The following is a 23,237-nucleotide window of genomic DNA, read 5'->3' on the forward strand; positions in this document are numbered from 1 at the left end:
TCAAGAGCATCTTGGTTTCCCTCTCTCTCCCTATCTCTCCCTCTTTGGCAAGAGAACAGGTCTTCTAGGTTGGGTAGCTCCACTGATGCGTTTCTCCTCCACTCATGCAGAAGACCAAGCCTCTAGGTGGGACCACACCCGTTCTTCAGCCACTGAGGAACAGCTGGATTGTTGTTCACCCCAAATAAACAGCAACTGCACTAACCAGTATGTTGTCTAACATATTAAGTAGCAAACATAAAATATTTTGTTTAGCTTGTCTGAGCATTCCACGATTGACACAAGATTTATTTTGTACCTTCAGATGACAAAGCATAAGGCACCTAAACAATATGACTGATTGACTGATCGTTCGGTTGATCGATCGATCGACTTTTGAACCACCCACAGTCTGAACTGGACTCCGTGGAACCAAAGGCAAAGGACCCTAAGGGGGCTAAGGGGAGGAGGATGTGGCCAGGAAGGGAACCGCATGACCCTACCCGTATCCTTCGAGGGACATGTCGAACTCCACAAAGGAGGGGGCCAGGCAGGCGCTGTGCAGGTGGAGGCCGCGTGGGGTCGTCAAGGAGACGAGGCTCATGGCCGTCTGGAGAGCCAGGGCAGAACGCGCGGGGGGCTCAGAGGCCGAGCCCGACAGAGTTCGCTCCGGCCCCTCATTCCAGGCAGAACCTAACACAAGGGAACACACCAAGTTAGTGACGCCGCCTGTGGCCGGTCCCAAACTGGGAACTTTGGTGTGAAAAAGAGAAGCAGCGAGCAAAGGGCCATCAAGGCCTCTTCCACCATCGTGAGTTGGATGCCTCCTCCAACAAGTGGCTGCTGAATGGGGGGAGGTTAAGCTGCCCATCCGGACTTTTCCCTCTCGGGCCATAGAGGGCGAGTCCATCCTCTATCTTAGAATTCTTCCTCTATTAGGAAACGGCTCCCGTGGACCCCGCGCTGGTCATCTCTTTGCAGGCTAAATAGACCTTCCGCGAGCTGCTCCTCACCGGGTCGCCAGTCCACCGTGCCCTGGGCTGCCCTCCTCTGCGCTCGGTCCAATTCCGCTCTGTCACTTGGGGGTGCCAGGGGGAGGCCCCCCCGCGCTGGGGGAGTGGTGGGAAGGAGGGGCTTCATCCGCAGGCACAGGAATTGCCTGCAAGAGAACAAGCAAAGGACAGATGACCCCTGGGTGAGGCGTCTATGCAGGTGAGGGGTGGGGGGATGAAGGCCCGAGGATTGCCTCCACTGCGTGTTCCCCAAAATCTGAGGCTGCCGGAGGCATCGGCCAGCGGTTCTTGAGGACAGGAGTCTTGAAAGATGCTGCCACAAGTTTTAGCGGAGTTTCAGGTTCTGCATCTCTGCAGCCTGTTACCAATTCTGAACTTCACAGTGAAGAAAAAAACAAAATAAGAAACAGCAACTTCTGTACGAGATGTGTTGGATGTGTTGGCTGCCTTGAGGTGTTTATAAATAAACAATAAAGGCAGAACACAAATATATAAATGAAGGGTTTTCAGCTGTGAAAACGCCAGCCACCGTGGCTGGGGAGACCTATGGAGACCCAGTTCCCCTAAGTCCCGAAGCCCCAGGCTGCCCAACCCCAGGAATGACCGGCTGCTGTGGCCCATGGACACCCTGTCACCTTAAGACCTCCGGCTGGATGGACTGGGAGGCCAGCTTCTCAAAGAGGCGGATGAGGGGCGGGTGGAGGGGGCTGCTGGCATCGTGCAGGACTTCAGGGCAGGAGCTGACCAGGCTGCCCGCCAGGCCGGCTGCACAAGCCACTTGGCGGTTCTTCTCCAAGGCCACCGCGGAGTGCAGGCGCTCAGCCACAGCTAACTGGGTCTCCAGGGACAACTGAAAGAAGCCAAGGCAGGGCAGGAAGGGTGAGCGGGGCTGCTGGCCACACAAGGGCAACCGGTAGCCGGCAGTAACCACAATGGACCCGGTCAGAGCAGCCTGGGTCATGGCAGAAATCAGAGTCCGGCTTTCGAAACAAAAATTGCAGAAATGACATAGGAGCCCAGGGCTGGCCTGCTGCAACACACAGCTAATAAATATGTTTACAAACCATATAAAATTTCCAAATGCCCCTTTTGTCCCTTATTAGATATTGTTGAAATTAGTGGCCTCTTCAGGTGTTGTTATCTCCACTGCACACTAATTGTACTGGAGAATTTTAGAGTTGCAAGCTGGGCTGCTGAATATTTCATTTTTGGTTGATATTAGCACGTGTTCACAATCAGGAATTGGAAACAGGGTGTCTGAATTCAATTTTGAATATGATATAAATGTTTGTAAAATGCAACAGACAGGGAATAAATTCAACATGTAAATGAAAAAGGCTATTGGAAAAATTTAACAAACGGGATCAGATAAGTCAAACACAGCAGAAAATCCTGTTCAGAGAGGGTAGACAGGTCGGAAATTAAGATTAGTTAATTAACAGTTAAGTTGCTGGCTGGGAGACCGCGTCTTCTTCTCCACTTTAGGCAAGAACCATCAGCCAGGCAAATGGAGAGGTCAGTTTTTGTCAGCCCAAATCACATTTGTTCTATGTCACAAAGGTGTTGGATGAAGGTGGTGCCGTAGATATTGCCTACCTGGACTTCAGCAAAGCCTTTGATACGGTTCCACATAAAGAGCTGATAGATAAATTAGTGAAGATTGGACTTAATCCCTGGATAGTTCAGTGGATTTGCAGCTGGCTGAAGCGTAGACATCAGAGAGTTATTGTTAGCGGCGAGTATTCTGAGCAGAGTCAGGTTACAAGCGGTGTGCCACAAGGGTCTGTTCTGGGTCCTATTCTTTTTAATATGTTTGTGAGTGACATAGGGGAAGGTTTGGTAGGGAAGGTTTGCCTATTTGCCGATGACTCTAAAGTGTGCAATAGGGTTGATATTCCTGGAGGCGTCTGTAATATGGTAAACGATTTAGCTTTACTAGATAACTGGTCAAAGCAATGGAAACTGCAGTTTAATGTTTCCAAATGTAAAATAATGCACTTGGGGAAAAGGAATCCTCAATCTGAGTATTGTATTGGCAGTTCTGTGTTAGCAAACACTACAGAAGAAAAGGATTTAGGGGTAATGATTTCTGACAGTCTCAAAATGGGTGAACAGTGCAGTCAGGCGGTAGGGAAAGCAAGTAGGATACTTGGCTGCATAGCTAGAGGTATAACAAGCAGGAAGAGGGAGATTATGATCCCGTTATATAGAATGCTGGTGAGACCACATTTGGAATACTGTGTTCAGTTCTGGAGACCTCACCTACAAAAAGATATTGACAAAATTGAACGGGTCCAAAGACAAGCTACAAGAATGGTGGAAGGGTCTTAAGCATAAAACGTATCAGGAAAGACTTCATGAACTCAATCTGTATAGTCTGGAGGACAGAAGGAAAAGGGGGGACATGATCGAAACATTTAAATATGTTAAAGGGTTAAATAAGGTTCAGGAGGGAAGTGTTTTTAATAGGAAAGTGAACCCAAGAACAAGGGGACACAATCTGAAGTTAGTTGAGGGAAAGATCAAAAGCAACATGAGAAAATATTATTTTACTGAAAGAGTAGTAGATCCTTGGAACAAACTTCCAGCAGACGTGGTAGATAAATCCACAGGAACTGAATTTAAACATGCCTGGGATAAACATATATCCATCCTAAGATAAAATACAGAAAATAGTATAAGGGCAGACTAGATGGACCATGAGGTCTTTTTCTGCCGTCAGACTTCTATGTTTCTATGTTTCTATGATGGCAGTGATGGCGAACCCTTTTCCCCTCGGGTGCCAAAAGAGCGTGTGTGCGCACTATCGCACATGCGCAAGTGGCCACACCCATAACTCAATCTTCTGGTGGCCCCAGTGGGCCCGTGTTTCGCCCTCCGCAGGCTCCAAACGCTTCCCTGGAGCAGGGGGAGGTTAAAAGCGCCCTCCCTCATCCCTCCCCCCCCCACCCCCGGAGGCTCTCTGGAAGCCAGAAATGCCCTCCCGGAGATCAGCTGGCCGGCACACACATGCACGTAGGAGTTGAGATGGGGCAACAGGCTCCACGTGTCCCCTGTGGCTCCCCGTGCCGTAGCTTCGCCACCACTGTCCTAGGGAAACAGGGGGAGTGTTGGGCATCCTCACCCCCAAGTTGTACTTGAAAAAAAGGCAGGATAAAAACTGAAAGTAAGTAAATAAGCCAAATTTTATTTAGGTTTTTAAATATGATAAATCTGGATCCTATTGCTACATTTCCTGGAGGGGGGATATAAAGCAATTTGTCTGTCTGTCTGTCTGTCTGTCTGTCTGTCAGTCTATTGGATTTATGTGCTGCCCCTCTCCGAGGACTCGGGGGGCTAACCCCCTATGAAAAGAAACAGTAGAGTACCGTAGGCGAAATCCAATCAGTTAAAACCAAGTAAACTATTCTAAAATCCTCAGTTCTATCAAAAGTCAACCATGCCCATAGTGTCCACATTCTTCTGATAGCCTTGACTCAGCCAGTGGGGGGGGGGCTTGGATGAACGGACACTGGCCCAGCTTCATAACAGGATGTCCGATCGGCCCCTGTGTGACTGGTGGGCTTCAACTCCCAGCGTGGGCCAGCTCAGGAATTCTGGGCGTTGAAGCCCCTCAGCCATACAGGGGACCCGTGGTTGGTTCTGCACCCCTGGTCCAGGGAAGCCCCCCCCCCCCCGTAGAGAGGCAGCAGGGACTCTGGTAGCTAAGCAGGAAATTGGTAACTTACGCCAATTAGAAAGAATTGCTAGTTTTAAAACTTGGGAAAGTAGAGAACGTGCAGAAATTGCTGAATACATGTTTTAAAGAAAAAGTGGGGACAGTTACGGTCCTCTTGTTCATTGATTGGGGGTGGAGAATCAATGTGAATTTATTTGCTACGTACATAAAAATTGTAGACCTATAATAAATGGGATAGTTTTGATAAATCTGTTTCTTAAAATTATAAATCTGAAAAATAAAACAGTGGCATTATGGGGTGTCTGTCCCTAGTGGAAAGCTCCCCTATTATAACCCCAGCCGAAGATCATTCGTGTGTTTTAGCCACGATGCTGCCTGAGAACCAAAGAAATGGGAAAGACATCTGTATGTCTGCCATGCTGGTTTCTCAGCCATGGGTCCTGGGCTGCCCACGGATGGCCACACGGAGCCAGCTGAGAACTTCCTGAGTGAATGAAGGAAAGTTGCCCAAGAGACAGGCACATTCAGAGCCATTTCTGGTTCAGCAGCAATTGAGAAAGTGCCATCCAGATTTTTGTACCTTAAATATTTCTAATAATAATAATACCACCACCAGCAACAACAACAACAACAGCCATGAATCAGCAAACACCTAGAAGCAAACAAAGTAATGACTAAAAACCAACATGGGTTTGTCAAATATAGATCATGTCAGAGTAATCTAACTGCATTCTTTGACAAAGTGACAAAATTAATGGTCCAGAGGAATGCTGTCGATATAATTTACTTGGACTTCAGTGAGGCATTTGATAAAGAAGACCATAACCTACTAGTAGATAAAGTAGAAAAAATGTGGGTTAGACAGCAACAAAAAAGAACCCAAACCTCATATATGAACTGAACAAACAAATTCTCACAGCAAACCCACATTCAGTAAAAGACCTCGGAATACTAATTTCAAATGACCTAAGTGCTAAAGCCCACTGCAACAATATTGCCAAAAAGGCTTCCAGAGTTGTAAACCTGATTCTACGTAGCTTCTGCTCTGGCAATCTCACACTACTAACCAGAGCCTACAAAACCTATGCCAGGCCCATCCTCGAATATAGCTCATCTGTCTGGAACCCTCACCACATCTCAGACATCAACACTCTCGAAAACATCCAAAGATACTTCACCAGAAGAGCCCTCCACTCCTCCACCCGAAACAGAATGCCCTACGAAAACAGACTAACTATCCTGGATCTTGAAAGCTTAGAACTGCGGCGCCTAAAACAAGATCTAAGTATTGCCCACAAAATCATTCGCTGTAATGTCCTTCCGGTCAACGACTACTTCAGCTTCAACCGCAACAACACAAGAGCATGCAACAGCTTCAAACTCAATGTTAATCGCTCCAAACTTGACTGTAAAAAATATGACTTTAACAATCGAGTCGTCGAAGCGTGGAACTCATTACCTGACTCAATAGTGTCAACCCCCAACCCCCAACATTTCTCCCTCAGACTCTCCTCGATTGACCTCTCCAGGTTCCTAAGAGGCCAGTAAGGGGCGTACATAAGTGCACTGATGTGCCTTTCGTCCCCTGTCCAATTGTCTTTCCTTTCCATTTTATCATATATATTCTTTCCTTCCCACCTACTTCTCTTCTTCTTCACTTTCTATCTTTTATATATCACTTAATGTCTATTCCCTTTCATATGTATTGTATATTGGACAAAGAATAAAATAAAAATAAAATAAAAAAATCACCAGATGGATTTGAAACCAGCTGACCCCCTGCACTCAAGGCGAAGTGCCCTGTAGAACTGCATCTCCACGGAGGGAGGGGTGTGTGCAGTGGAGACCCCCAACAGGCCCAGGACTCCTCAACATCTTCATCAATGACTTGGACAAAGGGAGAGATGCGGAACTCATCAAATTTGCAGATGAGACCAAACTGGCAGGAATAGCCAGCACTCCAGAAGATACAAATGGATCTTGACAGGCTTGAACATTGGGCGCTACTTAACCAAATGGAATTCAATGGTGAAAAGGGGCAGGTTCTACATTTAGGCAAGAAAAAACAAATGCACAGGTACAGTATAGGTGGGACATTGCTCAACAGGAGTAGCTGGGAGAGGGACCTTGGAGTCCAAGTGGACAACCATTGAAATAGGAGACAGCCGTGGGCAGCAGCTGCCCAAAATGCCAACCCAGTTCTAGGCTGCATCAACACAGGGAGAGAATCAAGATCACGTGAAGGGTTAAGACCACTTTGTAAGGCCACACTTGGAGTCCTGCATCCAGTTTTGGTCGCCACGATGCAAAAAGGATGTTGAGACTCTAGAAAAAGTGCCGAGAAGAGCCACAAAGAGGATGAGGGGACTGGAGGCTCAAACATAGAGAGAATGGTTGCAGGAACTGGGCCTGGCTAGTTTGATGGAAATAAGGACCAGGGGAGACACCGGACAGCAGCCTTCCAGCATCTCAGGGATGGCCACAAAGAAGAGGGAGTCAAGCTATTCTCCAAAGCACCTGAGGGTGGGAGAAGAAGCAACGGGTGGAAGCTGAACAAGGAGAGGAAACAACTTAGAACTAAGGAGGAATTTCCTGACAGTCAGAACAACTGATTGGTGGAACAGACGTGGCCTCCGGAAGGTGTGGATGCTCCTCCAACACTGGAGTTTTTAAAGAAGATGCTGGATAACCATCTGTCTGAATTGGTGTAGGGTTTTCCTGCCTAAACAGGGGGATGGGCTAGAAGACCTCCAAGGTCCCTTCCAACTCTGTTATTCTATTCTGTTCTAATAATTTTGTTTCAGCAAAAAACCAAGGTTACGGGGAGGAAGGGCAGCGCTCAGAAGGTCTTGGCTCATGAAACCTGCACTGCGCTCGCAAACTCAATGGAGCCGTAATGGAGCACCAGGAATTGATTCTCCGCAGGATGACAGCCGTCCTGCCAATAACCAGATTGCCTTGTTTTGAATAAAATGGGCCGTTTTCAGAGATGCTCATTCCAGGAAAAAGGGGTTTTAGTGAAAAAAATTAATGGTGGCAGGAAGACCGTCTCGCTTCCGCAGCCGTTATGGATTTAGAGTCTGACAGGGGCACCGGGGGGGCAATTACAGATGAGCAGCACAGGAGCCCACCACTCACTGCGTCCGGATGAAGTCTCAGGGCTCACGGGTGTCAGTCGGTCCACCCCCCCCCCCGCCCCCACTCCCACCCCTGTCCTGGGGGGCCATTCTGCTCTCCATACCAGCAGGCTCCACACTTGGGGGGAGGGGGGGCTGCGACTTCTTGGCAGGTAACAGGCTGCAGGCGAGGAGGGGGATGTCCGACTCCTTATCCATTTTGCCTTCCAGCTTGTTTGTCCACTTACCTAACTGAATAAGCACCAGGTGAGTGTGGACCCTCAGGTGAAGGAGGGCGCTGGGAGCAGGGTGGGGGCCGGACAGGGCCTCCTTTGGTTTGGCTTCCACCCCCTTCCTTTACTTTTCTGAAAGGAGCAACAGGTGGAGTCTGGCCTGCGTGGGGGGGGGGCACTTACCTCAGGGGAAGCTTCGTGGTAGAGTCTGCCAATCAGTGTCACCATGACACACAGGGCCCCAGGACACACGAGGAGAGCCACCACGGTGGGGCCTTCCTCCTCCTCCTCCTCCTCCTCCTCCTCCTCCTCCCCACCGCACGGCCTTCAGAGAAAAGACAAGAGGGGGGGCAGAGACGTGGAGGGTTTCAAGGCAAGACAGGGGGGGGAGGGACCAGGCCCCCGCCCTTCTCACCCACTCTGGGGAGAGGATTTGCAGCCTCCTTGGTGACCCAGGAAAAGATGCACCCCCCCCTCAGCTAGGGAAGGTGAAGCCCCCCCCCCCCACGGAGTCCCATCCAGCCTCTTTGCTTGGGAGGGGGGGCTGGTGTCCCCCTCCCAAAGGAGGCCCTTCTGGTTGGCCAACTCAGTCTGCTCCCTCGGAACTGCCTTGTTAACAAAATGAAGGAGGGGAGGGGTCTGGATCTGCTTCTTTCTATTCATAACTTTGTGAATGAATTGAGGAAACAGCCGAGAGAGGAAAAAGAGGATCGTTCCTGGGTCGTCTCTCGAATCAAAATTCTTGGTCCTCTTTTGACTTGTGGTAGGCGGCTAAATATTGGCTCTCCTACCTTGCAACTCAGACCCAACCTTAAATATCTCTCATTTTATTAACAAACAGTCCACCTATGCCATCAAAGACCCCCCCCCTATGTATCTAGATAGTATATGCAGCTGAATCTGAAGAAAGGGGGGGATTTCTGCAAAAAACCCTCCCACACTAATCCCACCTTGATTGTAATTGGTAGAAACCTGGACAGGCTTCCAGGGATGATTTTGAGGAGGGGGGCCTGTCTCCCACCCCCAGGGGAGTCCAGGGAATCTCCGCTCGGCCCTTGGAGGGTGGGGGCTGGGGGATTCTGCTCCAGAGAGGAGGAATCGAAGGGAGCAACGCCCAGAATTCAGCATTCCTTGAAAGCACAAGACGGACCCAGGGGGCTTCAGTTGCATCTACGTTTCCCAATTGCGCCTGGATGGGAACCGACTTCCGGGGTGTTTCAGCACCTAAGTCCCACTGGGGGGTCCCCCTTTGGCCCATGAGAGGGGGAGAGCACTTGGGAAGGAGAGCAGCTGACGGCCAGCACCAGCAAAGGTCAGTGGCCTCTTTGCTCTGGGAATCATGGTGACCAGCCCGGGGCCTACTTGGGTCTGCAACTGACCTTCAATCCTTTGAGTTCGGTAGACCTGCCTGTGTGTGCGCTCACGAAGACAGAGACCCCGAGGCAGGTGAGGGTAATTAGAACTCGGGGCTCCCCACTTCCTGTGTCCTTACCCTCAAGGGCCTACCTGTGCTGGATGGCAGCTCCCTTGCTGGACGTCCGGGGGTCCCAGAGGCTCCCTGGAGAGCCCCCCTGCCGGTCGCCCATCTCCTCCACGCAGCCCCCCAGGCCGGAGGGGCCCATCCGTGCCATGGAGTCCAGGAAGCCGAGTATCCGGACGCAGCTTCTCAGCCCGGCCGGGAAAAGCTCGGGGGAGGCCACGGCGGCACTTGAGAGCTCAGCCAAGGTCCGCGGCTGGTCGATCTGCCCGGGAACTGGCGCCCACCGTTGTCCTGAGAAGCAGCCGAGCAGCCCCAGGTCCTCCGCCATCCTCGGAAAGAGGCCCTCCCTCTGGAAGAAGCCCTGGTTGGCCGGGTCCAGGTGGAGAGCAGCCGCCATGGTCTGGAGGATGCGCAGGGCCAGGGCCAGCACCTGGCCATGGTCGAAGGAGGCCCAGGCGCCCGATGGAGGGGGGTCCTGCAGGGCGCCTTCCATGTCCGCCAGGAGGGAGAAGAGCCCGCGGAAGCCGCCGCTGGTCCTGAAGGCGGAGCGACACTTGGGGCTCTCCAGGGTCTTCAGCAGAGACTGGGGGGAGGGGGAGAAGGGAGGAGAGAAGAACTCATCACCCTCCGTGCAAAGTTTGCGAGACTGGGCTCCCCCCCCCCAAATCAAGAGTTTGCTCTGCCGCAGATCCAGAAGGTCTCCACGGGAGGGTCCATCATCAGGCTGCCCGTTTAGTAGTGGGAAAGCAGTTTAGCCAGTAGCACGGGCAGCAGCATGACCGGGGGGGGGGAGAAGCCACAGCCCTTTCTGGTCCCCTCAGACAGGCCGGCTCTGGTTAATATGGGGGGAGGGGGCCCCTCCAATAGCCACGTGGAGCAGACAGTCATTGGCCCGGGGACCTGCCCATCATAAGGATCATTCTGAAGTGCACCTGACAGGCCGGTCAGCCGCCAGTTCCCCAGAAGCCTTGTGTGGTCAGCGTTCCAATTGACACCCGAGACATAAATCATGGTCCAAGGCGGCCTGGCCCTCTCCCCAGTCCTATCAACAGAGTCCCAGTGGCACGAACCGTGGGCGGCCCGAATCTCACTGCCCCTGCGGTTCTCCACCCATCCTCTGCCCCCCTCCACATGGACCCCTCCTGGTCCCCCCCAATGTCCACGGTCCTCCCATCGACTTCCAGCTGGTGCAGGTGAACAAAGGATGACCTTGAATCTCTGTGGCTAGTATCTTTCCCTCTCATGCAACCACCACTCCCAATTTCCCAGAGTACTATTGCAATTACTAATAACTAATAACTAATAACTAATAACTAATAACTAATAACTAATAACTAATAACTAATAACTAATAACTAATAACTAATAACTAATAACTAATAACTAATAACTAATAACTAATAACTAATAACTAATAACTAATAACTAATAACTAATAACTAATTACTAATTACTAATTACTAATTACTATTGCCACCCCGAGTCTACAGAGAGGGGCGGCATACAAATCTAAATAATAATAATAATAATAATAATAATAATAATAATAATAATAATAATAATAATACTGCATCCCGGCTTGTGGCAGGCCAAAGTCTCCAACTCAAAACGAAGGCTTCGGCCCAGCCCTGGGCTTTGAAACGGCTGGGCTGTATTGTTGCAACGGCTGGGACCAACTGAGCAGGCGAGCTGACAATGGCTTCAGTGGGCAGTCTTCAACGGCAGCCCCTTATGGGATGCACTGTAGCTGCCTAACTGCATGAGGACGGTGGCTGGAGCTGCCAGAGCCGGGACGCCTGGCCCGTGTCAGACCACAAGCGACAGCTCTCGTGTCACAAAGGACAAAGGGAATTGTGATCCTTCCTTCAGGAGGCCTCTGGCAACACCTGCTCAGGGTAGAAAGACGTTCTACCCAAAGCCACCAACTCTTCTGTGAACCTCATCAGAAAACCGTCTTGGGTGAACTTAGCAGGACAGGACGCCTGTATAAGTGGGCGGGGGGGTTAGTCTTCTCTCTATTGCAAACGGATGGGGTTCTTCCTCCCGCTGAGGCCCAGCTCTGGAAGAGGGGAGGGGGCCTGCCAGGGACGGAAACTCTGTCCGCATGCTAATGGGTCCCGCCAGGCAGCAGCAGCTCCTCACAACGTGGACCTTGATGCCTCCGAATGGCCGTGACACAATCTGGAGAGGTCAGCCCTAACCGCATTTCCTCCGGCTCTAAGGCTCTTGCGACCGACGCAGTTGTCTCTCCTTCTGGCTTCCTTCGGTAACAGGCCTGCCTGGAGTGGAAGCCCCCTAACCGAGTTACCACCGCTAACGGGGTTTATCTCTGCCCAGCTTTCTGCGTGACTCCCCATAATTGCCCCCCACCGCCTGCCACCCTGGAACACTCCCCCCACCCCCTGGGGCACTGGGGGCTTCACAGCTAAACCTAAATTAGCAAATCAATCTGAAATTGAACCTAATGCGATCGCAATCCCCCCCAACGGCTGCAGCTAGTAAGTTCATTCTCCTATATTATGTATTAATACAGTTTTATAATTTGTCAGAATCAGGCATCAGAGCTGCATAGGTTTTTATATCAGTCCCGGCAAGCAGCAAACGTGGCCACGGGAAGGACTCCACAGGCCCTGCAGCCGTGGCTGCCCTGGACGGAGAGCCTGCCACGCGGGGGGGGAGCGGGAATTCAGGCCGAAGAGGCTCTGGAGAGGAGAAGCTGCCCCGAGAGGGTGGTATTTCCTCAGGGGGGGGAGGGAAGGGACTTGCCCTGGAAGCTCTAAAGCATTCTTCCGCCCCACCCCCCACCCTCACCCAGGAGGTGCCTCAGTCTCTCACTTAAGGCAAGTGACCCCTCTCGCCAATTCCCTCCTCACGGGTGCTTTGGTCTTTGCAGGGCGTTATATATTATTATTATTATTATTATTATTATTATTATTATTATTATTATTATTCATATAGATATAGATATAGATAGCCTCTCACTCTGTTCTTCACGGTGGCCAGAGGGACCCTGTGGGTATCGGACCAGGGGGTCATCTCGTCCTCTCCACCCTTTCGTACCTGGAGGCCTCTGGGCGACGGCAGGTGGAAATAAAAACAGCCGCAGAGCTAAATCTGTTCTCTCTGCTCCAACAATCGTCCCCCGTCTTACTTTAAGCCTTCTTGCCCTGATAAAACCACCCGACTGGGGTCGCTCCCAATGGCCTTCTCCCCGGACCCCTTTAATGGACTGCTGACCTTCTGCAGGCAGTCCTGGACAACTGCAGCAGCAGGGAATTTTTTAGAGGCCAAGAAAACTATCCAATATTGGGTCGTATCTTCAAGGGCAGCAACACACACCAAGTTGGAAGGTCCAGGAGAAATCTCTTGGTGCATAACCCCTGACCCCTGCAGGGTCTACTGGAGAGTTTAAAACCGCCCCCTCCCCCTTTGGGAAGGCCCCCAAGGAAGGCGGACATGCCCCTTCGGTTAGGGGCCAATCTTAGGGGCTGGTGACACAGTTCCCATAAACCCTTTCCTTACCAGGCAAAGGAACCCCCCTATCTCCACAGCCTAGACCTCCCCTGGGGCTCCGTGGCCTGGCAGAGGGGCCAACCCCACCCCCAAAGGAAGGTCATTCATCCATCCATCCTTCCTTACTTTCAGTAGGTCCTGCTTGAAGTGGAGCTCGCCCTGGGTGGAGGAGCAGAGCGCCCCAACCACGGAGCTCATGTACTCCTCAGGCCGGACGATGGACAGCTGCTCCAGGATGGTCACCGCATCCCTCCGGTACAGCTCGCTATCCAGGTAGATCTTGACGTAGGGCACCATGCCGTAGTCCCTGAGAATGACTGAGAAAGCAGATGGGTCACTAGCTTGCCACCTTCCAAGCCACCTCCGAAGGACGGTCACTCAAGGGCAGCAGTTTCATAGATTATCTCACAGCTCATGGCCAGGTCCACAGACACGGAAGAGTTGGATTTCACTGAGGAGCACGGGGACTGCCAGGCTGGGCGGACGGGGCAAAGCCCAAAGGAGCTTAAGTGGAACATTTACTCCCGAGAAACCAGTGCAGTTCATATGTGCCGGAGTTGGTGGTGTCTCTCTTGGAGGCAGAGGTCTGGACCAACTGCGCTTCCCCGCCTGACCCAACCTCAGCGGGTCCTGTGCTGCATACGTTCATCTGCAGTCGCCTAGAAGCTTCTCTAAGAGCGCAAGGGACTTTTCGGAGAGGCCCCCAGGGCCCCTGTGCACGTCAGGAAACTGTCTTTGGAAATGCCGCCTCTCTTTCTTCTTCTTTGCCCCCCACCCCCTGCCCCCCTGGTCCAGAAGACTCCCGAATCACGACTGTCTCCCACCCGGTGTCCGGACCCTCCCCCACTCTCTCGCTCAGCAGGGGAAGCGATGGGCGAGGATACTCCGCAACCCCCCCCCGGTGTGGTGACCAGTGAAGGCAGGCCTGGCCCCCTACCTGTGTTCCTGACAGACCCCACCACCAGAGCGGCTGCCATCTTCAGAGTCCACGGGAGGAGACCCTCTGTTTCCACCTCCGGCACCCGAGGCCCGGCTGGGCTGCTTCCTGCGCGACAAGAAACCAGGATCCATTAACTCCTCGTCGAGTAGGGGCGGCTGTCCTTCCCACAAACCTCATGCGCCCCAGCGGTCAGCCTCCCCCAGCTCCCGTCGGCCAGGCAATGTCACCTGTGGAGCCTAGCGGAAGAGCCTTCTCTGTGGCAGCCCCTTTGGAACGAGCTCCCTCTGGAGACACCCACTGCCCCCTCCCTCCTGGCCTTTCACAAAGCTGTGAAGATGCACCTCTTCCGGCGGGGGGGGGGTCGTGAGGGCTGAGGCCGACGCAAGGAGTGGCTAGATTAGGTGGAGGTGGGTGGCTGTCTCGGGATTTTTTAGGTTTTATTGGTATTTTAATACTGGATTTCCACACACTTGTATTGTGTTTATTATGTTGAGTCGCTTGAGAAGGGCAGCCTAGAAATATAGTGGACAGACAGGCAGGCAGGCAAACAAAGTGCCGGAGCTGGCTTGGCCCGGCTGCCTCAGGAGGGGAGGGGGTGCCACAGATTTGGAAGATGAACAGTGTGAAAAACACCAAGATTGGAGGGCGTGTGCGTGTGTGTGTGTGTATGTGTGTGTTGAAGTTAAAACGGAACCCGTGAAGGAGGGAGGGGGAATGAGGGAGGGAGCCCCCAGGAAGCCCTGAGCCAGTCGCAGGGGCTTCTCTGAGCAAACGTCTCCTCTCCCCCCCCCCACAAAAAAAGGCAGGAAGGGGTCCGACCTCTCCTGGCACTAAAAGGGGGTCCAGAGGGGGGAGGAGGGGGAGGAAGCAGCATCTGAGTGCCCAGGAGTGAGTCCGGGGGTCAGCGCAAGTGTCAATCTCAGGCGAGGACTCCTGGGAGAGACACACACACACACACACACACACACGGCAACCCGAGAGAGGCAGGGGTGGGGCTGCCGGCCATGCGTTCCCCGCGTGGAAGGGCTTGGGGAAGGTCGGGAGGAGCGTGGGGGCAGGTGGCACCTTTCTTGATCAGCTTCTTGGCCCCTTTGCGCAGCCGGGAGAGCAGCGTCCCCAGGAGTCCGGAGTCCCGGAAGAGGTCGGCCAGGAGGGGGTCCCTGCACGCGATCCCGTGGAGGCAGCGCACGGCCAGGGCGGAGCACGGGGGCTGGGCGTTCTCGCTGACCAGGGCCTGGACCTTCTTCAAGGCCTCATGGGGGATGTAGGAGAGGTCCTCCACCACTGACTCCACCAGCTGGAAGAACTGGGCCTGGACCCGGGGGGGCTTGAGGGGGATGGCCCCCACAAACTGGCAGAGGGGCTGCAGGGAGCCCTCGAGCAGGAAGAAGTTCGCGGGGTCCCACGTCCAGATGGATCTCAGGAGGAGCAGGACGGACCCGCAGAGGTCGGCGTGGCTGGACCTCTGGAAAAGCTGCTCCAGGACCCGGAAGGCTCTCAGGTTCCGGATTCTTCTCCCTGTGGAAACAACAACCCCACCAACAATTTCTGTGGCGGTTTTAAGATGGCCGCTGCTCGCTCCTTCCTTCCTTCTTCCCTCCCTCCTTCCTTCCTTCTTTCCTTCCTTCCTTCCTTCTTCCCTCCCTCCCTCCTTCCTTCCTTCTTTCCTTCCTTCCTTCCTTCTTCCCTCCCTCCTTCCTTGGGTTGTGTTACAGCAGCTGCTGTGTGTCTGGGCAGGGACCTCCGGAGCAGGAATCAAAGGTGGTGGCTGCGAGGGCAGGTCGCCACCACCTTCGCCTGCAAGTGAAGCCTGAGTCTCTGCTCCGAGGGGGGGGTGTCTCGTGGTGTGTGTGTTTGTGTGTGTGAGTCTCCTGCGGACATTGTCCCACCCGCCCACAGTCCCTTGACACACAGCACGCAGGAGGGCATGTCTGCACTTGCCTCTAGGGTGCTTTGTGGGCCCCTCCGAAAGGTCCACAGAGCCGTCTGGGTCCCCCCCCCATTTTACCCACCGGAGCTGTTCCTGACCGAACTGCTGGCCATGGGCAGAGGCAGCCTGCAGTGCCGCAGTCTCACCACTAGGCCACCACAGCAACCTGTTTTGTGGGCTGTTATCCAATCGCACCATAATCCTTTTTTTGAAGTACAGTTTAATTGACTTTAATCTTTAGTTTGTTCGCCCGTGACACAGATAAACGATATTTATTGTTCTGTCCAATTTCATGTCCCATTTTTCTACTTTTATAAACACTCAACCAGAGTCACCATTTTCATTTATTACTTTTCCTATAATAAAATAATCTCTGCCCGAGTCTATCCTAAAGCTTTTAATTTCCATTTCATGAGGAACAATGAAACCAGAAAATGTAAATGCAAAGAATTAATTCTCTTGAAACAAAATCACGTGGCATTGCTCGAATCGTCAGCTCCGTGGACAGGTGAGCCTGACCATCGCATTTGACGCTGTGGGCAGTTTCCCCTCCCACACGCCCCCCTTCCGTTAATTAAGGCTGCATTAAAATCTATGATTATGTTTGCATGCCATTGACTTAAACGTCCCAACTCTCACCCCCCCACCCCCACACTGAGTTACTTACCCGAAGAAGAAAGGAGCAGCTCCTCATTAAACTGGGGCAGTTGTGGATACACGATGTTGTGCGAAACACTCAGTTCAGTTTTCCCACAAAGTGTCAGTTGTGCCACCAACTCCAGTGTTTCTTGGACGCTGGCGCCTCCTTCGCCGTCCAGTGGCCCCTCGTGCCTGGAAAGACAACCGGGGGCCTTGATGGGCAGAAGGGTCCCTTCGCAGGCGGTCAGAGGGCACGGAAATCACCCAGTGGCCAGAGGGGCAACACGGGGCTCAGGGGTGGGGCTGGTCCAGCTCAAGGCAGGGGGGCCCCCCCGACCCCAGTCCAACAGCTGCCTGGTCTCTCTGCGGAACGGCCCCCACAAGGCCCTGCTGGGAGGCGAGTAAACTCCTCCACTGACTCTCCTGGTCAGGAAACTCCTCCTTGGCTCTCTCTGGTCTGGAGACCACCCCCCCCCCTCAGCAGGTTCCCACCCCTCCAGGGCTTTGGGGAATAATAGGCCCCCTTCTCTGGGAATACAGTGCTGGGAGAGGGCCACTTGTGCCCCCCCCAATCCTTCTCCTTGATAGGCCAGACAGAGCCAGCTTCTCTGGCCTCCCTCCAGCTCCCCCCCCAACCCGCTCCGTTGCTGCTCCCTGCCCCCTCCCCAGTGACTTTCCAAGTGGGGACCCCACCGGTGTGGTATAATGAGGTGACACTTATCATCCCTTCTGGCAGAGTCTGTGAAGCCCTGGGAGACTCCCCCCCCCTTCCTTTCTCTCCCCTTCAAGCTCAGCTGGTCAGCCGGCCGCTTGCATTTGGGGGAGGGGGGCTGGCGGTATCCTCCCGAAGTGGGTTTCAGGAGGGGCAAAAAGAGGGCCGGCCCTCCCTCTCCAAGTCGGATGCTCTCCTGCTGGGACCCTCTGACTTCCCCACTGAGGGGAAGGGAAGGAGGAGCCCCCCCCCGCCCTGTGGGATGCACTGCCCAGCAAGGGGGCAGCCTCCAGTGGCCAATCTGCTAGGAACCCATTGTGTTCCGTCCATAATGTGACAGATGTGCCTAGAACAAGGGACAAGCTTTGGTTTATGTTTGCAAGGCGTGTGGGACAAAGTTTTGGAAGTCTGTCCCTGGAGGCCAATTGGCCAGAGTTGGAGGGGAGGGTCCATACAAGGAAACGGAATAATCTGCATTTGGGGTCTTTGTCCAGGAGGGTTTAACGCCTCACTTCCACCCCTGGAAAGAAATGTCCCTGTACGAGGATACGTGAATGTTTAAAGGCTCCTGAAAGTATCCCCCCCACCCCCCCCAAATGAAACAGTAAGGCCAAAACCTCTCAGCGTGGCGTCTTGTCAGCAGCCACATGGGCAGCCTCTCTGTGGACTTGCCTTAGTAGGACCTCCAGCAGCAGCTGGTGGCCGCCGTTGGTCTCAAACTCCAGGAGCAGAGCTGGGGAAACTGAGTCGGAATTCCTCACGAAATGCAGGAGGATGTTCAGGGATTCACACACTTCCCAAGCAGGCCAGGAATCGGGAAGCTCGGACAAAACCTGGACGGCGGTTTTGACGCAATCTGCAGACAGAGTAATATCGCCTCACCTCATGAGTAACAGCCGCCTGTACGTTTACGGTCTCTCCCACTCTGTCTTAGGGAGGTTTCTACTTATTTAAACCTGCCTGGGATAAAAACAGATCCACCCTAAGATAAAATACAGGAAATAGTACAAGGGCAGACGAGACGGGCCAGGAGGGCTTCTATGTTTCTATGTTTCTTCTCTGTTGATTCCTGCTTACACCATGAGCTTCATACAACGCAAAATGTAACCTACAGCCTCTGAACCGGAAAATATATATACAGTATATATATGCTTGAGTGGAGAGAGGGTGAGGGTGAGAATATAACTGGAGCCTTACGGGGTCAAGTCAAAGCAGAGGTCGGCTTCACAGCAGGTTCACATCAGTTCGGGAGAACCAGTTGAACCGGAATTCTTTTTTAATTTTTTAAAATAATTTTTTATTAAGTTTTTTTGAAAAATACAAAAACATAAAAGACAATAACAAAGCACATAATAATTTTTACATTTTACATTTCTGTAACATCGAAAAGGAAAATGCCTATGTATATATGTCAATCTATCAAATTATTAATGTTGTTGTTAATATTTACATTTGCTATTTATTTCTATTTCTTTGTTTTTTAATTTCTAGCCACTTATAAAAATTTTCCCGTACAGTAAAAAAAATTCTCTCTCTTGTCTATTCTGCAGTTCCTTGGTCAGTCTTGTCATTTCAGGGCAGTCCATCAGTGTATTGATTATTGTGCTCTCTCTCTCTGCCTCACACGTGGGATGTCCAGTCCAGTATAGCAGTGTTTCCCAACCTTTTTTGAGCTGCGGCACATTATTCACATTTACAAAATCCTGTGGAACATTGAGCGGGGGGAAGCCCTAAAAAAGTTTGTACAAAAAAAATTCTCTCTTCCTCTCTTTCGCTCTATTTCTTTCTCTCCCTCTTTCTCTCTCTTCCTTTCTCTTTCTTTCCCTCTCTCTCTCCATCCCTCTTTGTTTCTCCCTTCGTTCCTATCTTTTTTGCTCTCTTTCTCTCTCCCTCCTTCCCTCCATCTATGTCTTTCCCTCACCCTCCTTCCCCCCTCTTTCTCTCTATCTCTTGCTTTCTCTCTCTCTCTCTCTTGCTGTCTTTCTCTCTCTTTCTCTCTCCCCCTCTTCACACTCTCAGCAAAACGTTGCAAGACCAGAAGCTGAGCTTCCTTCTTCGCGGCACACCTGACCATGTCTCGCGGCACACTAGTGTGCCGCAGCACACTGGTTGGGAAACACTGCAGTATAGAACTGGACGTTTGGAGAAGCAGTAAATCCCACCCCTGACTGGCCCCACCCCCACCTAGTCTCCGCCTCCAGAATCCCAGCTGATTGGGAGGAAATGGGGATTTTACAGCCACCTTCCCCTGCCACGCCCACTAAGCCACGCCCACAGGACCGGCAGTCAAAAACATGGAGCCCCACCCGTCAGTCAGAGGGTCAGCCACTCAGGCGGGATCACTCGCTTGGGAACTCTTGGCAACATTGGACAGGAGCCCAAAGCGGGAGGGGAAGCCACGCCCACCTGGAAGCCATTCCAGGGCCGGCCGCAGGCACTCCCGCCAGCCAGACGGCAGGAAAGGCCGGCCAGAGGGGCCCAGCGGGCTTGCAACGGTCCTTGAAGGAAATGACCACCAAAAGTGGCCACATTTCAGCCCACAAAGCCATTTAAAATGGGAGGCTATCCATTCAAAGGGCTGAGCACAAGGCAGGGGCGAAATCCCAATTTTATTTACTACCGGTTCTGTGGGCGTGGCTTGGTGGGCGTGGCATGGGGAAGGAGACTGCAAAATCCCGATTGCCCCACACACACACACACACAGACCCTGGGGCCAGCCGGAAGGGGGAGTTTCAGGTCCTCCAAACCACTCCGAATTTCCGCTACTACAGGTTCTCCGGAACCTGCCAGAACCTTCTGGGTTTGACCCGTGGCCCAAGGGCAGCTGACTCCCGACACTCCTTCCAAGGGTGTGCAGCCGGGCCAGGGGGCTTCCCCCGAGGATGAAAGGGGCAGCTGCAGAAAATGTTTTGCACAGAAACTGTAGAAATAGCTCTCGGGCTCCTGCAGGTGAGGCAGGTGGGCCTGATCCTTTAAGGCCAGGAAGACCCACAGCACCAAAGAAGAGGGGGCGCAATGTGTTGAGAGGAGGAGGGGGTGCAATGGAGCTCCATTAGAAAGCTGAGAGCCACTGGTAACGATGAAGAATCACAAAACGGGAGCTCCCCTGCCCCCCACCTTCCACCCACTGGGGCTCCTGAAGGGAGCGAGGACCCCCCGGGAGGGGAGGGGGGCGGTTACCTTGGAGGTAGGAGACGGTGGCCTGAGAAAGGGCCTTGGAGACGGTCTGCAGCACGTGGCTGGTGGCCTGCTTCCACGTGGGGCTGCTGTGGCCCCAGAGGGAGGCCCTGGCCAGGATCAGCAACCGGAGGTGGCTGGACGCCAGGAGCATGTCCACCCCTTGCTTCTCCGCATAGATGTTGACCATTGTCTGAAAGGAAGCAAGGACAGCCGGACCGGCACTCGGGGGGCGTGACTTTTTTTTCTTTACGGACAAAAACTAACCCCCCCCCCCCCCCCCGCACACACACACAGTTCTGGTCCGTTTCTGGACGCAGCCCCCACCTCACCCCATGCCACTCCTCCGGGCCCGCCACCTGCTGCCACCCACCTGCACCAGCATCTCCCGGGTCCTGCGTGGGGGCTGCTGCCCCCCCTCTTCCATCTCCCCAGCGGACCCCAAGAAGAGGGACAGGCACTGGAGCAACGTGGCGGGCAGCCCGGACCTGATGATATTCCACCGGAGCTCCTGTTCCTGCCCCAGAGAGAACACACGCCCTGCTTGGCCCTCCTGCTGCTGGAATCCAGCCAGGGAGCGGTTTTAGTGGGGGGGGGAGGGGGGTGCAGGTCATTGTTCTGGGTCTTTTCTTCCTATCATTCATCTCCTCTTGCAATTTCCCCCCTGGTGCTTTCCCCACAGCTCGGCCTCCACCTGCTTCTTCACGGTGGGGGGGTGCCCACTGCTCCCTTGTGCTCCCCCCCCTCCTCTCAACTCTCACACGGACGTCCTGACCCCTCTCGGCCCTGAGAGAGCCCTGGGTGGGAGAGAGCACGGGAGGCCCCTCGGCTGCCCTGCCATGGAGGCCACGGAGGCCTTTGCCCCAAGGCCGAGCCCCCCTCGGAGCGCTGCTGCCCATCAGGTGTCCACACACCACCCGGGTGGGCAGTTGGCCCTCCGCTTTGCCCTGCTGGAAACGCAGCTCCTTAAGTGCCCCTCTACAACCGCAGGACTCGAATCATTTGTGCCGAGCCGGCAGTGCCGCGCCCTCGGGACTGAAAAATCTGCCTGGTTGCGTTTTCGGAAGGTCCCTCTGGGACAACCCTAGCCGAGGGTCTCCGGGGACCACGAAACGTCTCTTCCCCCCCCCCTACCCCTACCCCTGCCATCATTACATAAACAGGACTCCCCGGTCCCTTGTGCCGCTTTCGGTCCCTGCTGCCACATGCAACGTTGGCCGATTCTCCGTATGACGTGTCCCATACTTTCCACGACTCTTTCCGTAACTCTGGTGTGGATTCTCTGCTCGTTCACTGAACCCCCCACCCTCCCCACGTGGGTCTATAAGCAATCAGTCAAGGCTTTGGTTGCTGACCTGAGCGGAGGAGGGAGGGGAGGCCTTTCCCTTACCGAGGGGGGGTAGAGGGAGAGCGAGTAGACCGACTTCAGCAGCAGGTGGCCAGCGGGATCCAGTTCTCCCGCCTTCCCCTGCAGGAACCGCCACACCATCCGCGGGGCCTCTTCTGTTCTCGGGGCCGCCCATGGTCAGCGCATGCAGGAAAGGAGCAAGGGGGGAGGTCAGTGGGTGGCAGAGGGGCCGGTGGGGATGGACGCCAGGCGAAGGCAGGGAAGGACACCGTTGCTCTGCTCACAACCCCCCAGTCAGCACACGAGGAATAACAACTGCTGTATAAAAGCAGCCCCTCCATTACGGCCGTCCCTCGCAACATTGACCTCCCTGCCCTGTTTTGTCTGTGGCCGCTGGAATCTGGACGGCCTCCTCCCGTTCGGCCTCCTCCTCCCTTCTATCATTCTACTGTAGAGATGAGCCGGCCTGTCCTGGATGGAAGAGAGCCGTGACGAAGGGCGAGGGTTTCCGGCCTTGGCACGGGTCAACCAGGCACAGCAGGAGGCCTAGCGAGACTGGCTCACCTGTTGGGCTTCCATCCATTTTCCTCTTCATTGCTTTCACCAGAAAACTGGAGGTTTCACTTGCTAGAAGCTGGAGGCTTGGAAAATAGACGCTGCCCCCCGACTCCTCCCAGGCCTGAAACCGTTGTGGGTTTTCCACGTTAAAAAAAATAAAATTACATTCGATGCATTAGATCTTGGTCCTTTTCCTACCAGAATGATCTCTTTTTTCCCGACTGACTTTCGCTCTTAGCTTCTTACATTGAGGAACATAGGATATCACTGCCATGGCTCTCTAGCAACTGCTGCACCACCACCACCCCGAGTGGGTCCTCCTGGGGCCAGGGAAGCCAACCAGATCCTCCGAACGGCCCCCTGGAACTGGGCGTCTTTCCAACACCCTCCTCCTCCTCCTCAGCTGAAAGACGGGGGAGGCCCAACCCACCTTTATGATCTGTTGGGGCTCACCAGGAGTGGCTCCTTCCCACCGCTTTGATTTGAACGGGTGGGCCACACAGAGAAAAGGGGCCTCCAATCCCCCTCCTCCGCCTCCACCGGGTGTTAATTCAAACACTCCCTGACGCTTATTTGCTTCATTGATTTCTAGAGGCCACTGACTCCCAAGGCAATGGCCGTTCTGGTCAGTCACCAATCTGACCGAGCCATAGGAGAATATTGGAAAAGGACAGCACCGTGAGAAACTAGTGCGCTGCTGCTGCTGTCCTCTAGGCACAGTGACCTCTTTGGGTCCCTCCTGGTTTTAGGGAACGTTGCTTAATGCGCCCGTAGAAAGAAGATCCTGACTGAAGCCAGCAGTGGTCAACAGAGGAGAGTTTCGGCAGGCGGGGCCCCACTTGCCCCTCCACTGCTACCTACTTCAGAGCCCCAGCTAAGCCACGTGGCTGGGCACTGCGATGAACCCTCAGCAACCAGCC

The 23,237-nt window shown here is 53.6% G+C and overlaps 1 protein-coding gene across 1 annotated transcript in view; it reads right to left on the minus strand.

Annotated features, from left to right (window-relative positions):
* WDFY4 (WDFY family member 4) overlaps positions 1 to 22,434 on the minus strand; it is a 99,087-nt gene extending 76,653 nt beyond the window's left edge. Inside the window, exons 1-14 of the mRNA XM_070751471.1 lie at positions 22,324 to 22,434; positions 21,802 to 21,914; positions 20,785 to 20,928; positions 20,415 to 20,604; positions 17,907 to 18,090; positions 16,551 to 16,714; positions 15,019 to 15,471; positions 13,951 to 14,058; positions 13,140 to 13,330; positions 9,527 to 10,083; positions 8,204 to 8,345; positions 1,628 to 1,842; positions 993 to 1,138; positions 483 to 672 (exon numbers count right to left, since the gene is read on the minus strand). Of these exons, the coding sequence (XP_070607572.1) occupies positions 483 to 672; positions 993 to 1,138; positions 1,628 to 1,842; positions 8,204 to 8,345; positions 9,527 to 10,083; positions 13,140 to 13,330; positions 13,951 to 14,058; positions 15,019 to 15,471; positions 16,551 to 16,714; positions 17,907 to 18,090; positions 20,415 to 20,604; positions 20,785 to 20,928; positions 21,802 to 21,914; positions 22,324 to 22,354 (2,828 nt within the window). The 5' untranslated portion in view covers positions 22,355 to 22,434. The remainder of the gene's footprint in view (positions 1 to 482; positions 673 to 992; positions 1,139 to 1,627; positions 1,843 to 8,203; positions 8,346 to 9,526; positions 10,084 to 13,139; positions 13,331 to 13,950; positions 14,059 to 15,018; positions 15,472 to 16,550; positions 16,715 to 17,906; positions 18,091 to 20,414; positions 20,605 to 20,784; positions 20,929 to 21,801; positions 21,915 to 22,323) is intronic.
* Between the last annotated feature and the right edge of the window lie 803 nt (positions 22,435 to 23,237).

The sequence above is a fragment of the Erythrolamprus reginae genome, chromosome 4 (genome assembly GCF_031021105.1).
Source record: "Erythrolamprus reginae isolate rEryReg1 chromosome 4, rEryReg1.hap1, whole genome shotgun sequence".
NCBI classification, from domain to species: domain Eukaryota; kingdom Metazoa; phylum Chordata; class Lepidosauria; order Squamata; family Dipsadidae; genus Erythrolamprus; species Erythrolamprus reginae.